Genomic DNA, 21,191 nt, shown 5'->3' on the forward strand with positions numbered 1-21,191 from the left:
AGCAGCCTGGTCTGTGGGTGGCTGTGCTCCCTCCTGTGCCTGCGGTCCAGGATGGCACCGCTCCTCCCGAGGGCCTCTGCTGAGGACCTCTGCTGCAGCCCTGCCAGGGATGGGGCTGTGTGGGCACCTCTGTCCTTGCTCTGGTGCCTTGAAGGGGCGGGTTGGCAGGAGGGGTGGGCTGAGCTGTGGGAGGGCAGCGTGTCCATCCCGGCGCTCCCCTGCAGGTCCGCATGGCGCTGAAGAACGCGGAGAAGGAGCTGGAGTCCCACTGCAGCTGGGCTGCCCCCGAGGCCCTGCAGAAGTGGCTCCAGCTGACCCACGAGGTGGAGGTCCAGTACTACAACATCAAGAAGCAGAACGCGGAGAAGCAGCTGCTGGTGGCCAAGGAAGGGGTGAGAGTTGCACCGTCCTCGTCCCGGGCCCACGGCAGGGCTGGGGGTGGAACCTGCACAGTTTGGTTTCTCTGCACCTTCTTTGTTTCATGGAATCACAGAATCCCACAATGGATTGACTCGGGAGGGACTTTAAAGCCCATCCAGTGCCACCCCCTGCCATGGGGTTGTTGAGCCCAGGTTGCTCCAAGCCCCGTCCAACCTGGCCTTGGACACTTCCAGGGATCCAGGGGCAGCCACAGCTTCTCTGGGAAACCTGGGCCAGGGCCTCCCCACCCTCCCAGACAGGAATTCCTTCCCAATATCCCATCTAACCCTGCCCTCCTTCAGGTCAAAGGCAGTTTTATTTTTTCATGCCCTGAATCTGCATTTTTTATAAGTGCAGCCCAAACCTTCCCTGAGGTGTGACAGGACTGAGGAGGAGGAGGAGGAGGAGGAGGAGGAGGAGGAGGAGGCTGGGCAGGGCCTGGCTGGATGTCACTGGAGCCTTGGGAAGGTGTGGGACAGGGATTGCTGCCCTGGGCAATCAGTGAGCAGGAGGCTTTGCACCTCTTCAGCCTAATCCCTGCTCCAGGGGCTGGATGTGCCCAGGCAGTGAAATCCCAGAGTGAATGTGCCATCCATGGGGTGGATCCCTGCTGCATTCCCATTCCCTGGGCTCTGTGTGCCATCCATGGGGTGGATCCCTGCTGCATTCCCATTCCCTGGGCTCTGTGTGCCAGCCCCACGGGATGGGCACAGGGAGGCTGTTGTAACATGTCCTTGTCTCCATGGCCATACACAGCCTGCAGGGCTGGCAGGGAGGGAAATCTGTCTGCCTTAATCTTCCTTTATTGGGAGCATTCTAGCATTTCAACAGCTTTCCTTGGGCTGTGTCAGTTCTCACATCCACATCCTTGGCTTCCCCAAGTCCCAAAGCTCCCCCTGGAGCTGGGAACTGAAGAGCTGTGGGTTGAGGCTTTTTTTTTTCATACAGTGGCACAAAACCAACCTCAAACCAAAACCTTGCCCAAGCCAACAGCCCCTGGGCATCACTGGGGTGTGTTGGGTGGTTGCTCATTGGAAAGACAAGCCAAGGTTTTATGAGGGCCCTTCACTGAGTGAGGTGCCTGGTTCATGGAGTCATGGAATGCTTTGGGTTTGGAAAGCCCTCAGGGACCTTCAAGTGCACCCATTCCCCCAGCACTGCCACAGCCACCACTGACCCATGTCCCCAGGTGCCACATCCACAGGACTGTTAAATCCCTCCAGGGATGGGGACTCCACCCCTGCCCTCAAAGTTCTCTCTCTTCAGTTCAGTTCCCCCTGATTTTTGGGAAGCTGGGAGAAGGGAGCATGAAACCTCCAGCTGGTACTTGCTGCTGGTGAACTGCTCACCCCCGTGCCAGGGAATGACATCCCTCAGTCCCAACACCATTCCCGCTGTTCCCACACGTGCAGGAGGCTGCAGGGACTGTTCCTGTCCCAGCCCATCCAGGATGTTCATGTCCTGGAGGAGACAGCAGGTCATCTTCATCCTGTGACCCTTCTGTGTTGATGTTCCAGGCTGAGAAGATCAAGAAGAAGCGGAACACGCTGTTTGGGACGTTCCACGTCGCTCACAGCTCCTCCCTGGACGACGTGGATCACAAGATCTTAACTGCAAAGTGAGTGTGTGGTGACCCCTCCTGTGCCATGGGCTGGGCTGTCCTGGCACCTGGGCGGGGCTTTGGGCTCACTTGACTGAACTTCTCCTGACTTTGGTGGCCTGGGATTGGACTTGCTCCTTGTTATCCATAACCTTTTACCTGTGAGAAACAAGGGATCACAGTTATGTGGAGCAATTAAGAGTCCTATTAAAATGAGGGTTTGGGAGGCTGCAGGATGTTTGATCATGGAATCATGGAATGGGTTGGGTTGGGGGGGATTTTAAGGATCATCTTGTTCCACCCCCTGCCATGGGCAGGGACACCTTCCACCAGCCCAGGCTACTCCAAGCCCCATCCAACCTGGCCTTGGACACTTCCAGGGATCCAGGGGCAGCCACAGCTTCTCTGGGCAACCTGTGCCTTGCCAACCTCAGAGGGAAGAATTCCCTCTCAGTATCCCATCTCACCCTGCCCTCTGGCAGTGGGAACCCCTCCCCCCTTGTCATTATCCCTGGATATTTCAGTCGTCGCTGAGTTTTTTAATTCCCTCACTCCTGAAAGTGGAATGAAAAGTGTCTCAAGTTTTGGATACAAAGCTGGGCCCCAGGACTCTTTATTTGGGGTGGTTTGAGGGGTGTCCCCCCTCATTCCCTACCCTTCCCTGTAGTCCCTGGGCTCCCTACTCTGTGCTGTTTGGGGTGTCCCCTCATTCCCTACTCTTCCCCACAGTCCCTGCCTCCCTGCTCTGTGCTGTGGGCTGTTGGGGTGTCCCCCCACAGTCCCTGGCTCCCCTCTCTCTGGTCTGGGCTGTCTGGGGTGCCCCCCACGGTCTCTGGCTCCCCTCTCTGTGGTCTGGGCTCTCTGGGGTGTCCTGCCTCACTCCTTACCCTTCCCCATGGTCCCTGGCTCCTCACTCTATGCTGTGGGCTGTCTGGGGTGTCCCCCCACAGTCCCTGGCTCCCCTCTCTGTGCTGTGGGCTGTCTGGGGTGTCCCCCCATGGCACCTGGCTCTCCTCTCTGTGGTCTGGGCTCTCTGGGGTGTCCCCCCTCACTCCTTACCCTTCCCCATGGTCCCTGGCTCCTCAGTCTGTGCTGTGGGCTGTCTGGGGTGTCCCCCCTGGTCCCTGGCTCCCCTCTCTGTGCTCTGTGCTCTCTATGGTGTCCCCCCCGGTGCCTGGCTTCCCTCTCTGTGCTCTCTATGGTGTCCCCCCCGGTGCCTGGCTCCCCTCTCTGTACTCTGTGCTCTCTGGGGTGTCCCCCCCGGTGCCTGGCTCCCCTCTCTGTGGTCTGGGCTGTCTGTGGTGTCCCCCCTCACTCCTTACCCTTCCCCATGGTCCCTGGCTCCTCACTCTATGCTGTGGGCTGTCTGGGGTGTCCCCCCACAGTCCCTGGCTCCCCTCTCTGTGCTCTGTGCTCTCTGGGGTGTCCCCCCCGGTCCCTGGCTCCCCTCTGTGCTCTCTGGGGTGTCCCCCCCGGTCCCTGGCTCCCCTCTGTGCTCTCTGGGGTGTCCCCCCCGGTGCCTGGCTCCCCTCTGTGCTCTCTGGGGTGTCCCTCACGGGTCCATCCCCCCGCAGGCAGGCGCTGAGCGAGGTGACGGCGGCGCTGCGGGAGCGGCTGCACCGCTGGCAGCAGATCGAGCTGCTCTGCGGCTTCCAGATCGTCAACAACCCGGGGCTGCACAGCCTGGCCTCGGCCCTCAACATCGACCCCGGCTGGGTGGGCACCCCCCGGCCCAACCCCTCCCACTTCATCATGACCGACGACGTGGACGACCTGGACGAGGAGATTGTGTCCCCCATGTCCATCCAATGTACGTGGGCTGGGCTGCTGGGGGCTGCTGGGGGCTACTGGGGGCTGCTGGGGCTGGGCTGGGGCTGGGGGCACCCTGAGGGCTGAGGCTGTGTCTGGGAGGTCCCTCTGAGCTGGGGGGCTGTGTCTGGGTGGGGGCTGTGGGCTGTGTCTGGGGTCTGGGTGGTCTCAGTGACCAGGAGGACTGTGCCTCAGTGGTCCCTCTGAGCTGGGGGGCTGTGTCTGGGAGGTCCCTGTGAGCTGGGGGGCTGTGTCTGTGGGGTCCCTGTGAGCTGGGGGGCTGTGTCTGGAAGGTCCCTCTGAGCTGGGGGGCTGTGTCTGGGTGGTCCCTCTGAGCTGGGGGGCTGTGTCTGGAAGGTCCCTCTGAGCTGGGGGGCTGTGTCTGGGTGGTCCTTCTGGGCTGGGGGGCTGTGTCTGTGGGGTCCCTGTGAGCTGGGGCTGTGTCTGTGGGGTCCCTCTGAGCTGGGGGGCTGTGTCTGGGTGGTCCTTCTGGGCTGGGGGGCTGTGTCTGTGGGGTCCCTGTGAGCTGGGGCTGTGTCTGTGGGGTCCCTCTGAGCTGGGGGGCTGTGTCTGGGTCTGGGTGGTCTCTGTGATCAGGAGGACTGTGCCTCAGTGGTCCCTCTGAGCTGGGGGGCTGTGTCTGTGGGGTCCCTCTGAGCTGGGGGGCTGTGTCTGGGTCTGGGTGGTCTCTGTGATCAGGAGGACTGTGCCTCAGTGGTCCCTGTGAGCTGGGGGGCTGTGCCTGCTGGGGGCTGCAACACGGGCCAGACCCGGATCCGTAGGTCACACCCATGAGGAGTTATTGGTTGATTCCAGCTGGGTTTTAAATGCCCAAAGGCCAAAGTTGGTTGTTCAGGGTCAGGAAGGTCCATTCAGGCCAGACCCCAGGTTTTTTGGAGCCTCTTAATTCCATCATAACTGGTAATTTGTAGATTATTGAACTGGTAATGCAGATTGTTAATCATTGTTCCATCCTCTCTGTGCTGTTTTGGTCAATTCACTGAATTTAAGCATTTACCATAAAACCCACCCGAAGGCTTGGGCTGACAGGGCAGTGAGACAGGAAAAGGGATTGTCCCCATGTCCCCTTGGCCTGAGCATTTTTGGGGATTTAGAGGACTCAGGGCCACCCTCTCCTCAGGCACAGCTGGACCTGCATCCCACAGCATCCTGCCACCCTCAGGGACCTGCTAAACGTTTCCTGGAGCAGAGGCTGAACCCCCAGTTCCCACCTCTTGTGGTCATGAAGGGGGACATCCTGTCCCTCTTTGTCACTTCCACAGAATCATGGAATCACAGAAAGTTTGGGAGGGACCTTAAAGCCCCCCCAGCCCCAACCCCTGCCATGGGCAGGGACACCTTCCCATCCAACCTGGCCTTGGGCACTTCCAGGGATGGGGCAGTCACAGCTTCTCTGGGCAGCCCTGGAGGGCTGTTTAGGGGAGCAGAAGGTGGAGGGAGGAGCAGAAGAGTCTCATCGTTGGCACCATGTCTGCCATGGCCACGTGCCCCTCGTGCCTGGGGCTCTGGGTTGGTGCTGGGAAGGTCTGGAGCAGGTCTGGAGGCGGGTGCTGAGGTGGGACCTGGGACAGTGGGGGGGAAGGCAGAGCACAGGGGATTTGGGTAGGGCAGGAGGATTGGGATAGGGCAGGAGGATTGGGACAGGGCAGGAGGATTGGGACAGGGCAGGAGGATTGGGACAGGGCAGGAGGATTGGGACAGGGCAGGAGGATTGGGATTGGGCAGGAGGATCTGGATGAGGGCAGGAGGACCAGGGGTACCTGTGTGTTCCTGAGGCTCAGCAGCTGTGGGATTGGAGCTGGTGGTTTGTGGGATCAGGTGTCCTGGGGGCCACGGAAGCCTCAGGGAATGGTGAGCTCCTGGTGTGTGGGGTCCCCAGTCCCCTTAGGAATCCAAGCTGGAAGCTCTGCCAGAGCCCTGGCACAGCCCCGAGCTGGGCACTGATGGCAGGGATGTTTGGGAACAGTCCCAAGGGACACCTGAGCAGCTCCTGAGGGCGTGAGCTCCACGAGCTGGGCCGGGCTGAGCCTTCAGCCCCCATTCCAGCCTCAGCTTCCCCGTGCTCAAGACTCATCAAGACTTTTCCAGGGAGCACTTCCAGTTCCATCATCCCAGAGCTGGGCAGTGACCCTGCCCTCCTCCCTTCCCACCCCTCTGCCCGTCCCCCTGCCCACTGTCCTGCCCCCCTCCCTGCAGGTGATGACAAGCTCTGGGCACCCGAATTCCCAAGTGAGGGAGCCTGTCCCTGGAGGCTTTTCCTTTCTCTGGGTGCCAGCCCTGCTTCAGGAGAGCAGTGCCGAGTTCCCCCTGCCCAGATGTGTTGTGACCCCCTGTGGTGCCTGTCCCAGTAAATCCCATGTCTGTCTCTCCTGCCCCCCTGGCTGCCCCCCCAGACGCAGCCTGGCTTTTCGGGCGCCGCTTCAGCGACCGCTCCTCGCTGTCCTCGGAGGATCAGTCCCTCTGGAAATACCCTGGTTTGGTTCTCTTCAGTTTTATTGTCATTTTTTCATCTGCCCTCTGGCCTTTTTCTGGACTAAAATACATCCACCGATTTTCCACCTTTCTGGCACGGGGCACTAATGAATTAATGTCTCCTCACTGAGCCGGCGGCTCCTGTACTAACCCCGGGAGGAGTCTGGTGGGATGAAGAAGAATCCCAGCTCAGCTCTCACGTGTCCTGGGTGCAGTTAGGGATTCTGGAGGGTTGGGGTCATGGTTCTACCCCTGAAGTGGAGATGCAGGATCCAGGTGAGGCCAGGAGGAGGTGACAACGCTCCCTCTCCCATCCCACCTCCCTCCCGGCTGCCGGCAGGGCTCCCCCATCCCCTGTGCCGTGTGCCCTTGGAATCCTTCAGTGGACTGAGCAGTGCCACCTCTTAGGGCAACCTGTGCCCCGGTGCCCTGATGCCATGGGGATGGCACACAGCCTCCTGGCTTGGGCTGCAGCCTTTCCTTCAGGATGGAGCAGGAGGGTGTGCACCAGCCCCGGCCAGGGCCATGCCATTGGGGGTTTTCCTTGGAATGCTGGGCAGGTTATTTGGGGAATGTTGGCAAAATGTGTGTCTGGAGGGAAATGGTGGTTTTGGGAGCGAGGTCCCAGCCTGTGCTCAGGAGCTCATCCCAGGATAAGTGATGGCAAAGAGAGGTGCAGAGGGGGAAGGTGTCAGGTCAGTAAATGAGGAGTGGAACACCAGGAAAAAAATAGGGAATCCTCAGGAAAAAAAAAATGTGGCTCAAGGGAAAGAGAAATCTGCAGGAGAAACCCGTCACCCCAGTTAGTTCCTCTGCAGGGGGATCCCTGTGGGCCCCCACAGTGAGGTTCCCAGACTGGAATTGCAGCTCTGGAGCTGAAGAAGAAATGTCTTGAAGTAGCAAGTGGATGGTGTAAAACTGTGCAGGGACAGGGTCATGGATGGAGTGTAGGATCCAAGGAGCAGCAAACCTGAGCAGTGGGAGAAACTGGAATTCACCCTGGGCATGTGGAAACAGCCAAATTACCAGAATTATTCCTTCTTATTCCTTCTTCCACTTGAAATATGTCCCTGTGGATCCTTCAGAAGGAGTTGCTCTGTCAGAAGAGCCCTGTGTGTCCCAGTTGGGAGTTTTCAGAGCAGGGATTGCTGGTTCTTCATTCCCAAAGGAGCTCTCCTTCTCTTCCTCCATTTCTGAGCTTTCCTGTCTCTTCACCTTTTTAACCCATTTGTACATTTATTTCTTATGCACATAAGAAATCCTGGGCAACCCTGGACAATCCTGAACACCTTATCTCCTGCAAAAGGAGGAACATCTTGTATGGGTGACAGCCAGGGGCTGGAGCACAGCCAGCCTACTGGGCTGGGGGTGGGGGTGCAGGCCTGGGATCCCCAGTTTTCCATGAAATGCTCGGCCTGATGGAGGGGATGGTGCCCAAGGCTCCGAGCAGGGGAAGGGGCCGCCCTTGGCTCTGGGTCCAGGGGCTCAGGGAGTGCAGGGGCTGAGGAACTGTGTCATGGAACAGGCTGGGAGCAGGTGAGGCCACTCTGGGCCCAGAGCCACCATTGCAGGCGTGGAGGAATGAGGCACGAGTTCTAGAAGGTTTGGGTTGGGAGGGACCTCAAAGCCCATCCAGTCCCACCCCCTGCCATGGGCAGGGACACCTTCCACCAGCCCAGGGTGCTCCAAGCCCCGTCCAACCTGGCCTTGGACACTCCCAGGGATCCAGGGGCAGCCACAGCTTCTCTGGGCAACCTGGGCCAGGGCCTCCCCACCCTCACAGGCATCAATTCCTTCCCAACTCTTCTATGATTCCATGATTTCAGTGCTTTACTCTGGCACTCCACTGGCATGATGATGCTGTAACTGGGAGCAGAGCTGAGCTCTGGAAGTGACAGCTTTGGGTGCCAACACGGACCTGCTCTGCTCACCCGAGGCTCCTGTTTTGGGCTGTGTAGGTCCCACCTGAGCCACGTGGTGTCCACGAGGGTGGGATGGCTCATGGCCTGGAGGTGCCCAGTTCTTGGCTCCCTGGGAGCCGGGTGGGATTGATTAGGTGGGATGAATCCCACAGCCAGGTTCTGCTTCAAGCAAGATGCTCAGATAAGGTGTTCAGAGGCACCTCCATCAGCCATGTCGGAGTTCTCCACGGGCTGGGCATTAATCCAGCATGTTCAGCACCAGCTTAAAGCTGCTTCTGCATTAAACGGGTGTAACCGCTGGTTTGTGGTGGGGCAGCGCCAGTGCCATGGGTGGCAGCTCTGGCACAGCATTCCTGGGGGTGGCAGCTCTGGCACAGCATTCCTGGGGGGTGGTGGCTCTGGCACAGCATTCCTGGGGGGTGGTGGCTCTGGCACAGCATTCCTGGGGGGTGGTGGCTCTGGCACAGCATTCCTGGGGGGTGGCAGCTCTGGCACAGCATTCCTGGGGGGTGGTGGCTCTGGCACAGCGTTCCTGGGGGTGGCAGCTCTGGCATTCCTGGGGGTGGCAGCTCTGGCATTCCTGGGGGTGGCAGCTCTGGCATTCCTGGCCCGCAGGACGTGCCCTCAGCCTGTCCTTTGTCTCCGCAGCTCCTGCCCTGCCCAGCACGGTCCGGCAGCGCCTGGTGGACGCCCAGCACGGCCACGGATCGCAGAGGTTGGTAGAGGGTTCCGTGCCCGGGCAGCCCGAGCCGGGCCCCGCGGCGCCGTTCCGGGCGGGCCGAGCGTCCCTGCGCCGAATGCCGAGCCTCTCCTCCGGACAGTCCTTCAGCTGCGACCTGCCCGGCGCCGGCCCATCGCCTGCCTCCACCTCCTCCACCTCCTGCTCCTCATCCACCACCACCGCTGCTCCTGCTTGCCATGTCCACCCTGTCTATTACCATCACACCACCTCTTATTTCCTCCAGATGGACTCCACCCCCGACCTGCCCCCTCCTGATGTCACCTCTGGAGTTCGCTGTCGCACTGGGAGCTTTGGGTATATTTGCTGTTTCTTTTCTAGCTGCCTCCTGCCTGCTGGGCCTCGGAGCTGCCGCTTGCCCGGGTGCTCTTTCTGCCACATTCCTCCCGCCCTTTCCCTCTGGGCCTTTATTTCATGGTTTATCCGCCTGTTTGTTCCTCCCACCGCTCTCCCGAGCCCCTGGAGCCTCCGAGGAGTGTTCCATGGGCCATCCCCACGCCCAGGAGCTCAGTGGGGGCGTTCCCAAGGCGCTGTGCTGTTGTTCCACTGTAGCTGAGCAAATGAGAATTCCCGGGCACTGGGTTATCCCAAAACGAGTGAGGTTCCACCTCTGAGGAGGCACCACAACTGAGCATCAAACCCCGGCCTGGTTTGAAGCCTGGACTTGTTTGGGGTCTTCACAAGCAAATTGCAAAGGGAACATGGCGGGTGGGACCGTGAGGTTGTGTTTGTGAAATTCGGGATGGTTGTAGGAGGTGGTGAAGCAGCAGCTCAGGAATGTGTTCCAGAGTGACTCTGGCTTGGCAGGGATGAGGAATGGGTGTGTTTTGGCCAAGGAATGTCTGAGGAGGCAGTTGGAGCTTCTGTTGCTGGATCACTGGCTTTAGCTTGGTCCCTCTGAGTTGGCTCTTTGGAGACCTGGAGGATGCCAGGGACTGGTTGTCCTGCACACCCCTGAACCCCTGAGCTCTCCTGCTTCACCTGCTGGTGTGAGGGAGGTGCAGGAGTCCTGTCTGATTGAACTGGGCTGCTCCAACAGCCAGGTCAGGAATGTTCTGGGCCCCAAGCAGAGGGTCCCGTTCCTCGGGTGGCTTTGGTCTGAGCAGGGCCCAGGAGCTCCTTGTCCCACAGGGTCATGGATGCAGCAGCTCCAGGTGCTGTGCCTGCAGTGCTGGATCCCCAGCTCAGGAGCAGTGGGATGTGTGCTCGTGTCTCAGGGTGTCCCAGCACTCAGGGCAGGCAGTGGGAGGGCTGTGATGGACCATCAGGGAATTGTCCTGTCCTGTCCTCCTGCCCTCCAGGGGCTGCCTGTGACCCTGGACAGGCCATTCCAATTCCATTCCAGGCTTTCTCCTTGGCAAACTTAAAACCAGTCTCCTAATCCTCAGTGGGGAGCAGAGTGCTGGGAGAAGGCTGGAATTCTCTGGGTGAGGCAGTGGGCAGAGGAAATGTCCATCCACATTATTTATCCAGGCAGGACAACATTCCCAGTCATCAGATCTTCGTCCATCCCAGCACGTTGTCCCCTTATCTCCCTCTGCCCTCAGGTGCTGGGATCTCTCCTGACCTTGTTCACACAGTCTCTGCTCTGGATGTTCCACCTGCTCCCTGAGTTGTGTCTCAAAGCTGAAGAGCCCCAGGCAGATGCTGGAGTCTGGAATATTGAGGGGGAAACTCCTGCACCCGCTCCACGATGGAGAGTTAAAGAGCAGCATCAGTTAATTCATAAATGTTTGTTTGGGGATGATGAGAAGCAGCATAATTAAACTCTGGATTAATCCCTGCTGATGGGAGCTCAGTCACAGTGTCCGAGTTAGACTGGTAAGAGCTGGGAATGCTGCTGGTCCCTGTTGCCATCAGCTCCCTGGCTTTGCAGAAGGGAGGGCTCATCCCAGGAGCCTTGGGGCTGATGACCTGTCCAAAAGAGGTGTTTAAACGTGTTTAGTTTCCACCTGAGGCCTTTAATACACAGAATTCCTGCCCAGGTGAAAGACCCTGCAGACCCCCGGGAGTGGCAGAGGGAAATGGGATCTGGTCTGGGGATCCCAGAGAGGGAAAGGGATGGTGCTGAGAGGTCATTTGGAGGGAATAACTGGGGGCCTAACCTTGGTCCTCATCAGCAGCTGGAATGTCCCCTCCCTGTTCCCAAGGCAAAGTCTGTCCCCTGAGGCAGGATAATTAATGACAGTCGGACCCTTTCACCCGGGATTTGCTCCAGCTACACAATAGCAGCGACTCCCCCCACCTCATCCATGCCTGCTCATTCCAGACAGCGGAAACCAGGAGCTGGGTGCCCAAAGATGTTGTTTTGTCGCTGTTAATTGTTTTATCCAAGTGCATCATCAGCAGATCCTGCTTTGATGCATCCCTAAAAACGCCGCCGCAGCCGACGGATCTCTCCTCCTCCTTGATATCCCCGGTGCTGGGGCCTTCCCAGACATCCCTGGAGCTCCACAGCCTCCCGGGCAGCCAGGCAGGACAGCGGGGGAGGCTGAGAAAGGCCTTCCAGGGAGTCACTCCAAGGACCAGAGCGCGACCCCACAAACCCCTGGCTCCCTTGGTAGCAGGAAGGTGCCCCCGAGTGTTGGGGCTGCTGGGGCGCGTTGGCCTCTCCCACAGCGGGCACGTGCCAGTGCTGGGGGAGCTCCAAGGAGCCCTTCCCCGGGAAAGGCTGGGCATCGCTGCCTCTGGAGTCCTGCCGGGTTATCCTGGCAGGGAGCTGCTCCCTCCACTCCTCACTCTCTGCTTCTCTTTTGCAATTGGCTTCAGAGGATCCGGCGCAAATAAGGTCAGAGCGGTTCCGGGCCGGAGTGCTGCGGGATCCCGGGATTGCAGGGGAGAGGGGCTGGAGGGGGCTGTGTGTGCACAGAGGTTTCTGCTGCCAGTGCCTGCCTCAGGTGGATAGAGCTCGTGGAGATGGGAGGGTAGGACCAAATCCCCACCATGGCCCTTCTCCAGCTGGGAAGGGAGGCGGCAGCCAAAGCAAAGGGAGGGAGAGAGTCAGGAATCCAGGGAAATGAGTAATTCACAGCTCCCGAAGGTTGGAAGGAAGGAAACTGCTGTTGGATTTGCACTGAGGCTGCTCAGGAGCTCAGCCCTACAGCAAGTTTGGGAATTTGCCTTAGGAGAAGGTTTTGTGCCCTGGTGCCATACGCTGGGCACGGGATGAGGAGCCCAGAGCAGGGGATGCTCCGGGCAGGGAGGGTGAGGAGTGAGGGCTGGGGGAGCAGACCCTGCCCAGGGCAGGGAGGGTGAGGAGTGAGGGCTGGGGGAGCAGACCCTGCCCAGGGCAGGGAGGGTGAGGAGTGAGGGCTGGGGGAGCAGACCCTGCCCAGGGCAGCCCCTGGGCTTCCCTCAGCCCTGTGCCAGGATGTGCCCGAGCGGGACCCCCTGGAGAAATCCCCCTTGGGCTGCAGGGCTGGGGAAAACCAGGGGTTTGTTCCAGATCCTCTTCCTGCCCCTTCCCCTGCTCCCCCTCTGCTCCCAGGCTTCCTGCACTCCAGCCTTTCCTCACTCCATGCTTTGCTCTCCACTTTGTTTGCCCAGTCAGTCCATGCCATCCTCTCACCCTCCCTCATTGCCCAGTCAGTCCATGCCATCCTCTCTCCCTCCCCCATTGGCAGTGCTCCCGTGGGATGGGTGGGATTGGTGGGATCATGGAGCAGGGTAGGAGGTGTGGGTGGAAGCAGATCCTTCCTGCCCTCAGGCAGGTGAGTGCTGTTGGAGTCTCTCTGGGTAGGCTGTAGGTGTGCTGGATCCAGGGAAGAGAGCAGTGAGCACTGCTGGGATGGAGGAAGGCTGAGGCTCCAGGTGTTTTCCTGTTCTGCTCCGAGGTTTCCAGGAGGGATGAGCCATCAGTGGCTCCTGTTGCTCCACAGAAGTGCTTCCTCTGAAGGGCCCTTTCCCGGCATCCCATCGAGGCCTGGCTGTGTCCTGGGACAGCTTTTCCTCTTCACAAGGTGCCATACTGGTTCAGGAGCATAATCCTTAGGGATACAGTGGGATACAGGCCAGGCCTTAGCTGGGCCTCACCCAAGATGGTGGAAATATCCTGGCAATGCTCTTTGCTCCCTCTTGTCCCAGCACTGGGCTTGGGAGTGTCCCCTCGTCCTCCTGCTGTCCCTGACACAGCCAGTGTGATCCCAGGAATCCCATCCCCGTGGATGCAAACCTGCAAACCTCCCCTGTGCACGTCCTTGTGGGAACCACCAGGAAAAGGGGCACTTGGTGCTGTAGAGAATCCCAGCAGAAGTTTCCAGCTGCTGGTGTTCAGCTCTCAAAATCAGCCCATGGGTGCCACAGCTGCTCCCCGTGTGTGTCCTGGTCTGTCAGGTGCCCCTTGGATTGTCCCTGGCATGGTGGCTCTGTGCCATGTGCCGGGATGTCCCTGGAGCCTGGCACAGCAGGCTGGGCTCTGCTGCCCCCCGGGGATGTGCCACTGTGTGCTGGGCTCAGCAGTCACTGCATTTCCCTCTGTCCCTCGGGAATATATTCCTGAGTTACAGCTGGATGGGTTGTGTATGAAATGGGTTAGCTCAGACCGTTGGGATATTTGGGAATTGGGTCCTCCTGGGCTGATTCCCCATCAGCTCCTTCAGCTCCCCCCGGATGACGAGCCCAGAGACAAACTGGGGGTCCAGCGAGGTGGGACCTGGCACAGTGCTGCCCTCTGCTCCAGGGAAGGGATCCCAGGAACAGCAGCGACAGCCACAGCAGGAATGGGGACATGGAACCCCCAAACCACCCCCGGGTGCCCAGGGAGAGCCACCCTGGGAGGGGACACGGCCGTGGGGTCACCAAGGACCTGCTCCTGCTGCTCCTCCTGCGCCTCCCACGGGACCAGCTGTCCAGGGATCGGGTTCCCAGTGCCTGCTCCCAGGGGAGAAATTCCTCCTGGAGCAGAGAGGGCTCTCCAGCTGCCGGTGTCGTTCGCCCCACGCGCTGCCAGCACCGTGGGATTGCTTTGGGCCCGCCTGGGTTGGAAACTGCAGGACCTGCAGGACAGAGGGAGAGACTCTGGAGCTCAGCAGGGAAAACTCGCCCTCTTCACACAGCCCTGAGGTCACCTCAGTTTAAAAAATCCAGGTTTTGCTGTAGTTGCCCCTCTGTATTTGCCCCTCTCTTGCTTGTTTTTAAAGGATTTATTCACCGACCCGCGCCCGGATCCCTGTGGGACTGTGGCAGCCAGAAGGGTTGGGTTGGATTTCATGGACAAGAAGATGCTTTGTGGAGTTACAAGGTTGAAGTGAGCAGGTGTTGCTGGACCTGCCATGACATGCTGTGACCCCTCAGGGCTCTCCCACCTCCTTGGTGATGATCCTGCCTGGAGATGATCCCACCTTCCCCCGGCCCTGGCTCCAGCTGACCCCATTCCCAGGCCAAGGTTCTGCCCCACAGCCTCTCTTCTCTCCTGGCTGTGCTGGGACCCCGCGCTGGCCCAGCTTGGCATGGGGCCGTGCCAACCCCTGCAGCCAGTCTGCCTTGTTTTCCTGGAAAGGGGGCACTTTCCAGGGATTTGTGGAGAAAACAAGCCTCTGAAAGTGGATGTTCAGCCCTGGCAGCATCTCACCAACAGCTCAGCACGTGCATGGGGTGGCTTCCACCCCCCTGCCCTGGGAGAGGGAACAGGGAGTGTCCAGACAGGAGTTCCCAGCACAGGTTCCCCCTTTGCAGGTGTGTTAAGCACTGGCATGAGCCAGAAACACTGGGGCAGAGCAGCAGAGCCTGGATTGCTCAGAGGGAAGGAGCTGAAGGTTGTGGTCACAGTCAGGGTCTGTCTGCAGGCACTGGCAGCATCCCGAGCTCTCCCGGCCCCAGTGTGTGGATCCCATCTGCATCCAGGTTCTGGGATTGGCTCAAACACCCCCATGTTCAGCCCCATCAGGTTTCATGGCTGCTGCTGCTGTTCCCATGGCCCAGTTCTCCCAGTTCTCCCAGAGAAAGCTGTGGGCCACCAGCCGTGACAGTGACCTTCTGTGGCACCTGCCTGTGGCCTTGGGAGCCCCGTGGCTCCACACGTGGGATCCATGGCTGGTGTCTGCCTTGGGCAGCCTCCAGCTGCTCCCTCAGAATAGCCAGGAGTTCCCACCATCCAGACTGTTGTGTTCTCCCCTGCTGCTGACCCTGGATGTGGCTCCAGCACTCGGGTATCGGCGGGATCGGCTCCACGTGCAAGGCACAGGGACCAGGCCAGCAGTGCCGGGGGCTTGTTGCTTCTGGGGAAGACAGGAGAGGAGTTCTCCACAGCTGGGCTCCTGCAGTGGATCCAGGGCTGTATCCCAGCCATCCACGGGGTTTCAGGATCCCCTTGTCCTCCGTGTATTCCTGTGGAGCTGGTGAACGAGAGCCCGACTTTATTCTGCGGGGTTTGTTAAAATACCCCGTTCCAGTACAAGGAGAATCTTCCCTGGCTGTACAACCACCCTGTGCTGGGACAGCTGGGACTCTGGGTCTGTGTGTGCCCCCACTTTCTGTGGACACCGGGGACCAGTGGCTTCCTCAGGATGGGGCCTGGGACTGTGGAACGGCTCCTTCGGCGACACGGACACGGATCGAGGGCACCCCCAGCACCTCTGCTGATGTGGGACTGTGTGGGGCAGTCACAGGCCAGAGAGAAGGGATGGGGCATCCAGAGGGACCTGGACAGGCTGGAGAGGTGGGACTGTGCCAAGCTCATGGAGTTCAACAAGGCCAAGTGCAAAGTGGCACCTGGGTCAGGACAGTCCCAGCACACGGGCTGGGGAGAATGGATTGGGAGCAGCACTGGGGAGAAGGACCTGGGGGTGTGGGGGTCCTGCCCCTCTGCCCACTCAGGTGACACCTCCCTGCAGAGCTGCCTCCAGCCCTGGGGGCTCAGCATGGGAAGGACATGGAGCTGCTGGAGAGAGGCCAGAGGAGGCCACGGAGCTGCTCCAAGGGCTGGAGCCCCTCTGCTCTGGAGCCAGGCTGGGAGAGCTGGGGGGGTTCCCCTGGGGAAGAGAAGGATCCAGGGAGAGCTGAGAGCCCCTTACAGGGCCTAAAGGGGCTCCAGGAGAGCTGGAGAGGGACTGGGGACAAGGGGGAATGGCTTCCCACTGCCAGAGGGTTAGATGTGATATTGGGAAGAAATCCTTCCCTGTGAGGAGGGGGAGGCCCTGGCCCAGGTTGCCCAGAGAAGCTGTGGCTGCCCCTGGATCCCTGGAAGTGTCCAAGGCCAGGTTGGACGGGGCTTGGAGCACCCTGGGCTGGTGGAAGGTGTCCCTGCCCATGGCAGGGGTGGCACTGGATGGGCTTTGAGGTCCCTTCCCACCCAAACCACTCTGGGATTCCTGAGCATCTCCCCAGTACTGCCTGGATGTCTCTCCAGAGGTTCCAGCTCTGTGTTGAGGGCGTTTTCTCTTGTCTTGCCTCTCTTTTGCTGCTCCCAGATTGCTGTTATTCATGGTGGTACCTTAGGAGAGGATCTGGGGGCTCCTCGTGCTGTGTGGATGGGTTTGGTGACCCCTGTCCCAGCAGTCTGTGCAGGGGCCAGGGGGGCTGAGGAACTGGGCAGCTCCATCTCTTCTCACTCTTCTGCTTCTCTGTCCTCTGCTGTTTTCCTCTCCATTTCCATCCCATTCCACACCACTCTCCTGTGTTTGGGGTCCCCTCGTGCCCCCATCCCCGTGCCCGTGCCAGGGGTGTCCGTGCAGTGCCGGGTGTTGCCATGGGGGTGGTGGCTGTGCAGAGACCCCGGGGGTGTGGGGCCAGCACCCCCTGGCCCCTCGGGCGGGGAGGAGTGAGCTGTGACTTGCCATTTCCCCCTCCCTCCCACCTCCCACTCTCCACAGAGGCTCCCGGAGCCCCTCGGGCTCCCTTTGCCGTCCCCGGCAGGCACCAGGCTGGGCACAAACCGCTGTGGGGGCACGCGCTGGGCATGGCTTCGTGCGGGAACGGCCGGGCTCTGATTCCTGCCTCGGGATCGGGGGCTGGCAGCGGCTGAGCCCGGAGCGGGGCAGGGTCGGGGCTGTGTGTGCGGGGAGGGCGGGGGGGGTGGGCGCACACGCGGGCGAGGGCTGAGAGACCCTCGGGGGCAGCTCCCCCAGTCCTGCAGCTCTGGGGGCACCGGTGCTCCAGGGCGAGCCGGGACCCCTCCCAGCTCCCACCGGGACCCACGGGGAGGGGGTGGGCTCCCTTCTGCCCCATGTACTTACATCCCCCATCGGTGAGCCCCGTGCTGGGGCTGCACTTGGTGGGCACTTTGCCCCGTGTGCTGGAAGTTGGCACCGGGCAGGATGAGCCCCCCGGCCCTGGGTATGCCCCTGTCCCGTGGGTGCCCCCATCCCGCGGGTGCCCCTGCTCGTACAGAGGAGCAGAGCGGGGTGGGCGCCTGCCCCACTGCCCCTCCCGGGGTCGCTGCGGTCCTGGAGGGGTCCCTCCATCCCCCGCATCCGTGTGTGTGTGCGGGCTCGGCCCGGCCCGGCCCCGGCGGCACTAACGCGTGTCCTCCCTCCCACCGCAGAGACTTGACTCGCTCCGACTCCGACTCCTCCATCCCGCACCTGAGCGACCACCAGCGTATTCCCAGCTCGGCCCCCAAGCTCCTGGCTGCCCGGCCCACGCTGCTGACCCGCTCCGTGGAGGAGGCTGTCCCCGGCCACCCGGGCCCCGCCGCGCCCACCCCCAACGGCGGCAGCCGGCACGGGGAGCCCCCCGGGCCGGGGCCTTTGCCGGAGCGGCTGCCCGAGAGCCCCATGGCGATGAAGAAGATGATGATGGTGAACCACGGCATGGAGAAGTCCTCCAGCCTGGGGGAGATCAGCCACCCGACGGCCGGCAAGCACAGCCACTCGGATTCGTCGCGGTCGCACAGCCCCAGCTCCCCCGACCCCGACACCCCCTCCCCCATCTCTGACTGCCGGCCCCCCGGCGCCAAGAGCACCCGCATCCCGCAGCTGGCCGCCAAGAAGAGCCCGGGGGACGAGGACAGCAGCCTCACGGGCGACGAGGTTGACCCCGGCCAGAGCAAGAAAAAGTTCCCCCTAAAGATCTTCAAGAAGCCCAAGAAGTAGCGGGGGGGGAGCCCCCAGGAGCGCGTCCCGCCGGGCCCGGGGCCGGATCGCACCGGGAACGCAGCGCGGCCCCGGCACCCGCCGCCCTCCCTCCGCACCCGAGTCCGGCACGGGGGGAGCTATTTAAACTTATTTATTTCCCGATCTCCGAGAAGAAAAACCGCGCCGCCGCCGGCTCCCCCGGGAGAACAGCCCCCCTCCCTCCCTCCCTGCCCGCTGCGCTCCCGGCTTTGCTGTGCATGGCTTCCAGTTACTCCTGCTCCGCTCAGCCACGCGGCCTTTGGGTTTGGTTTCAATGTGGTTTTGTTTTTTTATTTTATTTTTTATCGTCGTTACTCTTGATTTTTTTTTTTTCCTGCCTCCTCCGACTTTTGCACAGCCCGGCCGGAGGGGGGGCGGCCGCTCCCGGGGGACCCCGCGCTGCCCCCGGGCTGACTCCGGGCACAGCGGTTCTCCCTCCTTTCCCCGAGTCACTTTTCCACCGCGGCCCCCGTGGCTTCGCCGTGGGAGGGGGGACCCCTCCTGAGCAGCTCCGCGTAAGCGGGAGCAGGGAGGACTCTGCCCCTGCCGGTACTCGCGTGTCCCCGTCCCCGCGTGTCCCCGTCCCCGCGTGTCCCCGTCCCCACATGTCCCCGTCCCCCGGGGCGGCCCCGCTGGGTCTCGGGGAGGGGGCACGGGGCTGTCCCCGCACTGCTCTGCCCGGCCGGGGGGCTGGAGCCCGGGGGAAGGAGCCCACGCCTGCCCTTGGCCTCACTTCCCCGGGCACCCTCCCCAGTGCCCAGGACTGCTCCAGACCCCGCCGGGGTGGAACACGGAGGGCTGGGCGGTCCCGAGGGGCGTTGGAGCAGAGCCAGGTCCAGCCATCATGTCCACACAAAGAGGAGGGAGCTCCCGGGAGCAGGGCCTGTCCCCTGTCCCTGTCTGCCCTGTCCCGGCCTGGCAGGGCTGGGGGGAGGGAGCAGGACCCTGCAGGGCTCTGCAGGGCAGGGGACAGAGGCTGGGCTGGTAGGACCCCAACAACACCCTCTGCTCCCCTGGCTCCGTCCCTGGAGCAGCCCGGGGGCTCTGTGCCCTCCCCGAGGGATGCAGTGGGTGCAGGAGGCTCGTGTGGCAGCGTCCCCCGTGCCCAGGGGCCACCTCCTGGTGCCAGCACAGCTGGCCATGAGTCTCAGCCTGTCCCCAGCCACTCCCTGGGGCTCGGGGGCTCTCCCATCCTCCCCTGGCACCTCGTGGGTCACATCCTGCTGCTCAGAGCCCTCGGCCCAGTGGGTGTCCCCCAGCACAGCCCCGGCCACTGAGGGGGGCACCATTTGGGACAGCAGCCCTGGGCTGACCCTCCCTCCACCCCTGGGCAGAGCCTGTCCCTTGGGATGAGCCCTGCTCCTTCCCTGGGCTGACCCTCGTTCTGTCCCTGGGGATGGGCACCTCTCCATCCCTTGGGATGAGCCCTGCTCCGTCCCTGAGCCTCGCTCCATCCTCAGGGATGAGCTCCATCCCCCAGCCCCGCTCCCAGCTCCCTCCAGGCTCAGCACTGGAGCTGCCAGAGGAGCCCCCAGACCCCTCCCGCCCCCCTCGAGGCGGCTCCCTGGCACCACAGCACCCCCCAAAGCCTGGGGTCCCTGTTCCCACCCCCCTCCATCCCCAGCCCCCTGAGCCGCCATCCCGCACACCCCTGGAGGTGGGAGGGGGCTTCTCCTGCCGAGGCACAGGAGGATGCACGATGGGGGAGGAAGAGGAGGGTGGGATGCCGGGAGCCCCCGGGGCCTTGCTTTATGCCAGAGTAATATATTCGTGTCCTGACAACACAGGAAGGGCTATAAAGGTGTTTTTTGTTCCGTAGGTGGGAGTTAGACAATTCCACTGTTGCTTTGAGACAAGTGAAAAATTCCTCTCAGTGACTAAGTGCCTGCAATTCCCTGGGGATGGGGGGACGTGCTCGGCCCCGCGGCCGGGGCTGCTGCCCGGGCACCCCAATTCCTGGGCACCCCGATTCCTGGGCACCCTGATTCCTGGGCACCCTGATTCCTGGGCACCCCGATTCCTGGGCACCCTGATTCCTGGGCACCTCAATTCCTGGGCACCCTGATTCCTGGGCACCTCAATTCCTGGGCACCCCAGTGTCATGGGCAGGGTGCCCTGGGAACGCCAGTGGGGTTGGGGTCCTGTGGGTGCCCCCCATGCAGGGGCTGCCCGGGCTGGAGCTGCTTGTGGTGGCGGAGACCTGTGGATGCTTCTGGAGAAGGGGTTGGGGATCCCCCCACTGTCGATGCATCTGCCAACTCTTGATTTGATTTTTTTTTTGTCATTTCATAAAACTTTTCAATCCAATAAAAGCATGTAGTCTATTTTACGAGCCGCCGTCTGCTGCCCCTTCTTCCAGCCTTTCCCAGGCTCCCAGTTTGGGAGAGCTGCTGGTGGCCAGGGGTTTCCAGCCTGGCCACAGGGTCCAGCAGTGGGATGGCACACGGAACCACAGAAGGATGGAATTGTTCAGGTTGGAAAAGCCTCCAAGCCCATCGAGTGCATTCCCCAGCACTGCCAAAGCACCACTAACTCATGTCCCCAAGTGCCACATCCACAGGTGTTATAGGTTAGAAATTCAGGAGAGTTTTTCTTTCCCCTGCCCCCCCTCACACACACACTGTAGGAAAGGAGTTTGAATGGAAAGGGGGAAGGGAGTTAATTAGCCTCGGGATGGCCCATCAGAGGCTGGGGGGAGAAGGGAGGAGTTTTGGGAGGGGGTGGCTGGCTCTGTTCGGAGGGGAGTGATTCAGACTGCTGGGTTCTCTTTCGAGGACAGAGACAGGGTCTGTGTTCGGGGCATTTGGAGAGAAGGCCTGGAAGCCTGTTTGGCCTCCCGTCCTGGCCAGCCCTGGCTGCTGGCCTCAACTCACCTGCGGGCTGTCTTTTGTCTCCAGCCCGGACCTGCTGTGCTTTCATCGGGGAGTCTCTGTGCTCACTGGGAGAGCGACCCCCTCCCCTTCCTTCCATTGAGGGAAGGGTCCCCACCTTCTTCTCGGCTCCTCCCCGACCCGAGACCAGACCCCCAGACCCCCCTCCCCACGTGGTGACCGCCAGAGCCCAACAGTGTCCCTGCCGACCATGATTATATATATATATATATATATATATATATATATATGGCCAGGCTTCTCGAACGAAGATTTGGGAAGGGCTCT

General features: G+C 61.3%; 1 protein-coding gene across 7 annotated transcripts in view; it reads left to right on the forward strand.

The window, feature by feature from the left end:
* Positions 1 to 20,362, forward strand: part of STIM1 (stromal interaction molecule 1) — a 69,852-nt gene extending 49,490 nt beyond the window's left edge. For 2 of the 7 annotated variants that reach the window (XM_051791196.1, XM_051791198.1), the window contains exons 8-13: positions 225 to 392; positions 1,938 to 2,038; positions 3,595 to 3,830; positions 6,244 to 6,324; positions 8,893 to 9,280; positions 17,463 to 20,362. In XM_051791196.1, the coding sequence (XP_051647156.1) occupies positions 225 to 392; positions 1,938 to 2,038; positions 3,595 to 3,830; positions 6,244 to 6,324; positions 8,893 to 9,280; positions 17,463 to 18,012 (1,524 nt within the window). In that variant the 3' untranslated portion in view covers positions 18,013 to 20,362. The remainder of the gene's footprint in view (positions 1 to 224; positions 393 to 1,937; positions 2,039 to 3,594; positions 3,831 to 6,243; positions 6,325 to 8,892; positions 9,281 to 17,462) is intronic. The other 5 variants (XM_051791199.1, XM_051791195.1, XM_051791200.1 and 2 more) reach the window with 5 other exon arrangements.
* The last annotated feature ends 829 nt before the right edge of the window (positions 20,363 to 21,191 follow it).

Source organism: Manacus candei, unplaced genomic scaffold (genome assembly GCF_025592945.1).
Source record: "Manacus candei isolate 608988 ecotype Guabito, Panama unplaced genomic scaffold, ASM2559294v1 h1tg000031l, whole genome shotgun sequence".
NCBI lineage: Eukaryota > Metazoa > Chordata > Aves > Passeriformes > Pipridae > Manacus > Manacus candei.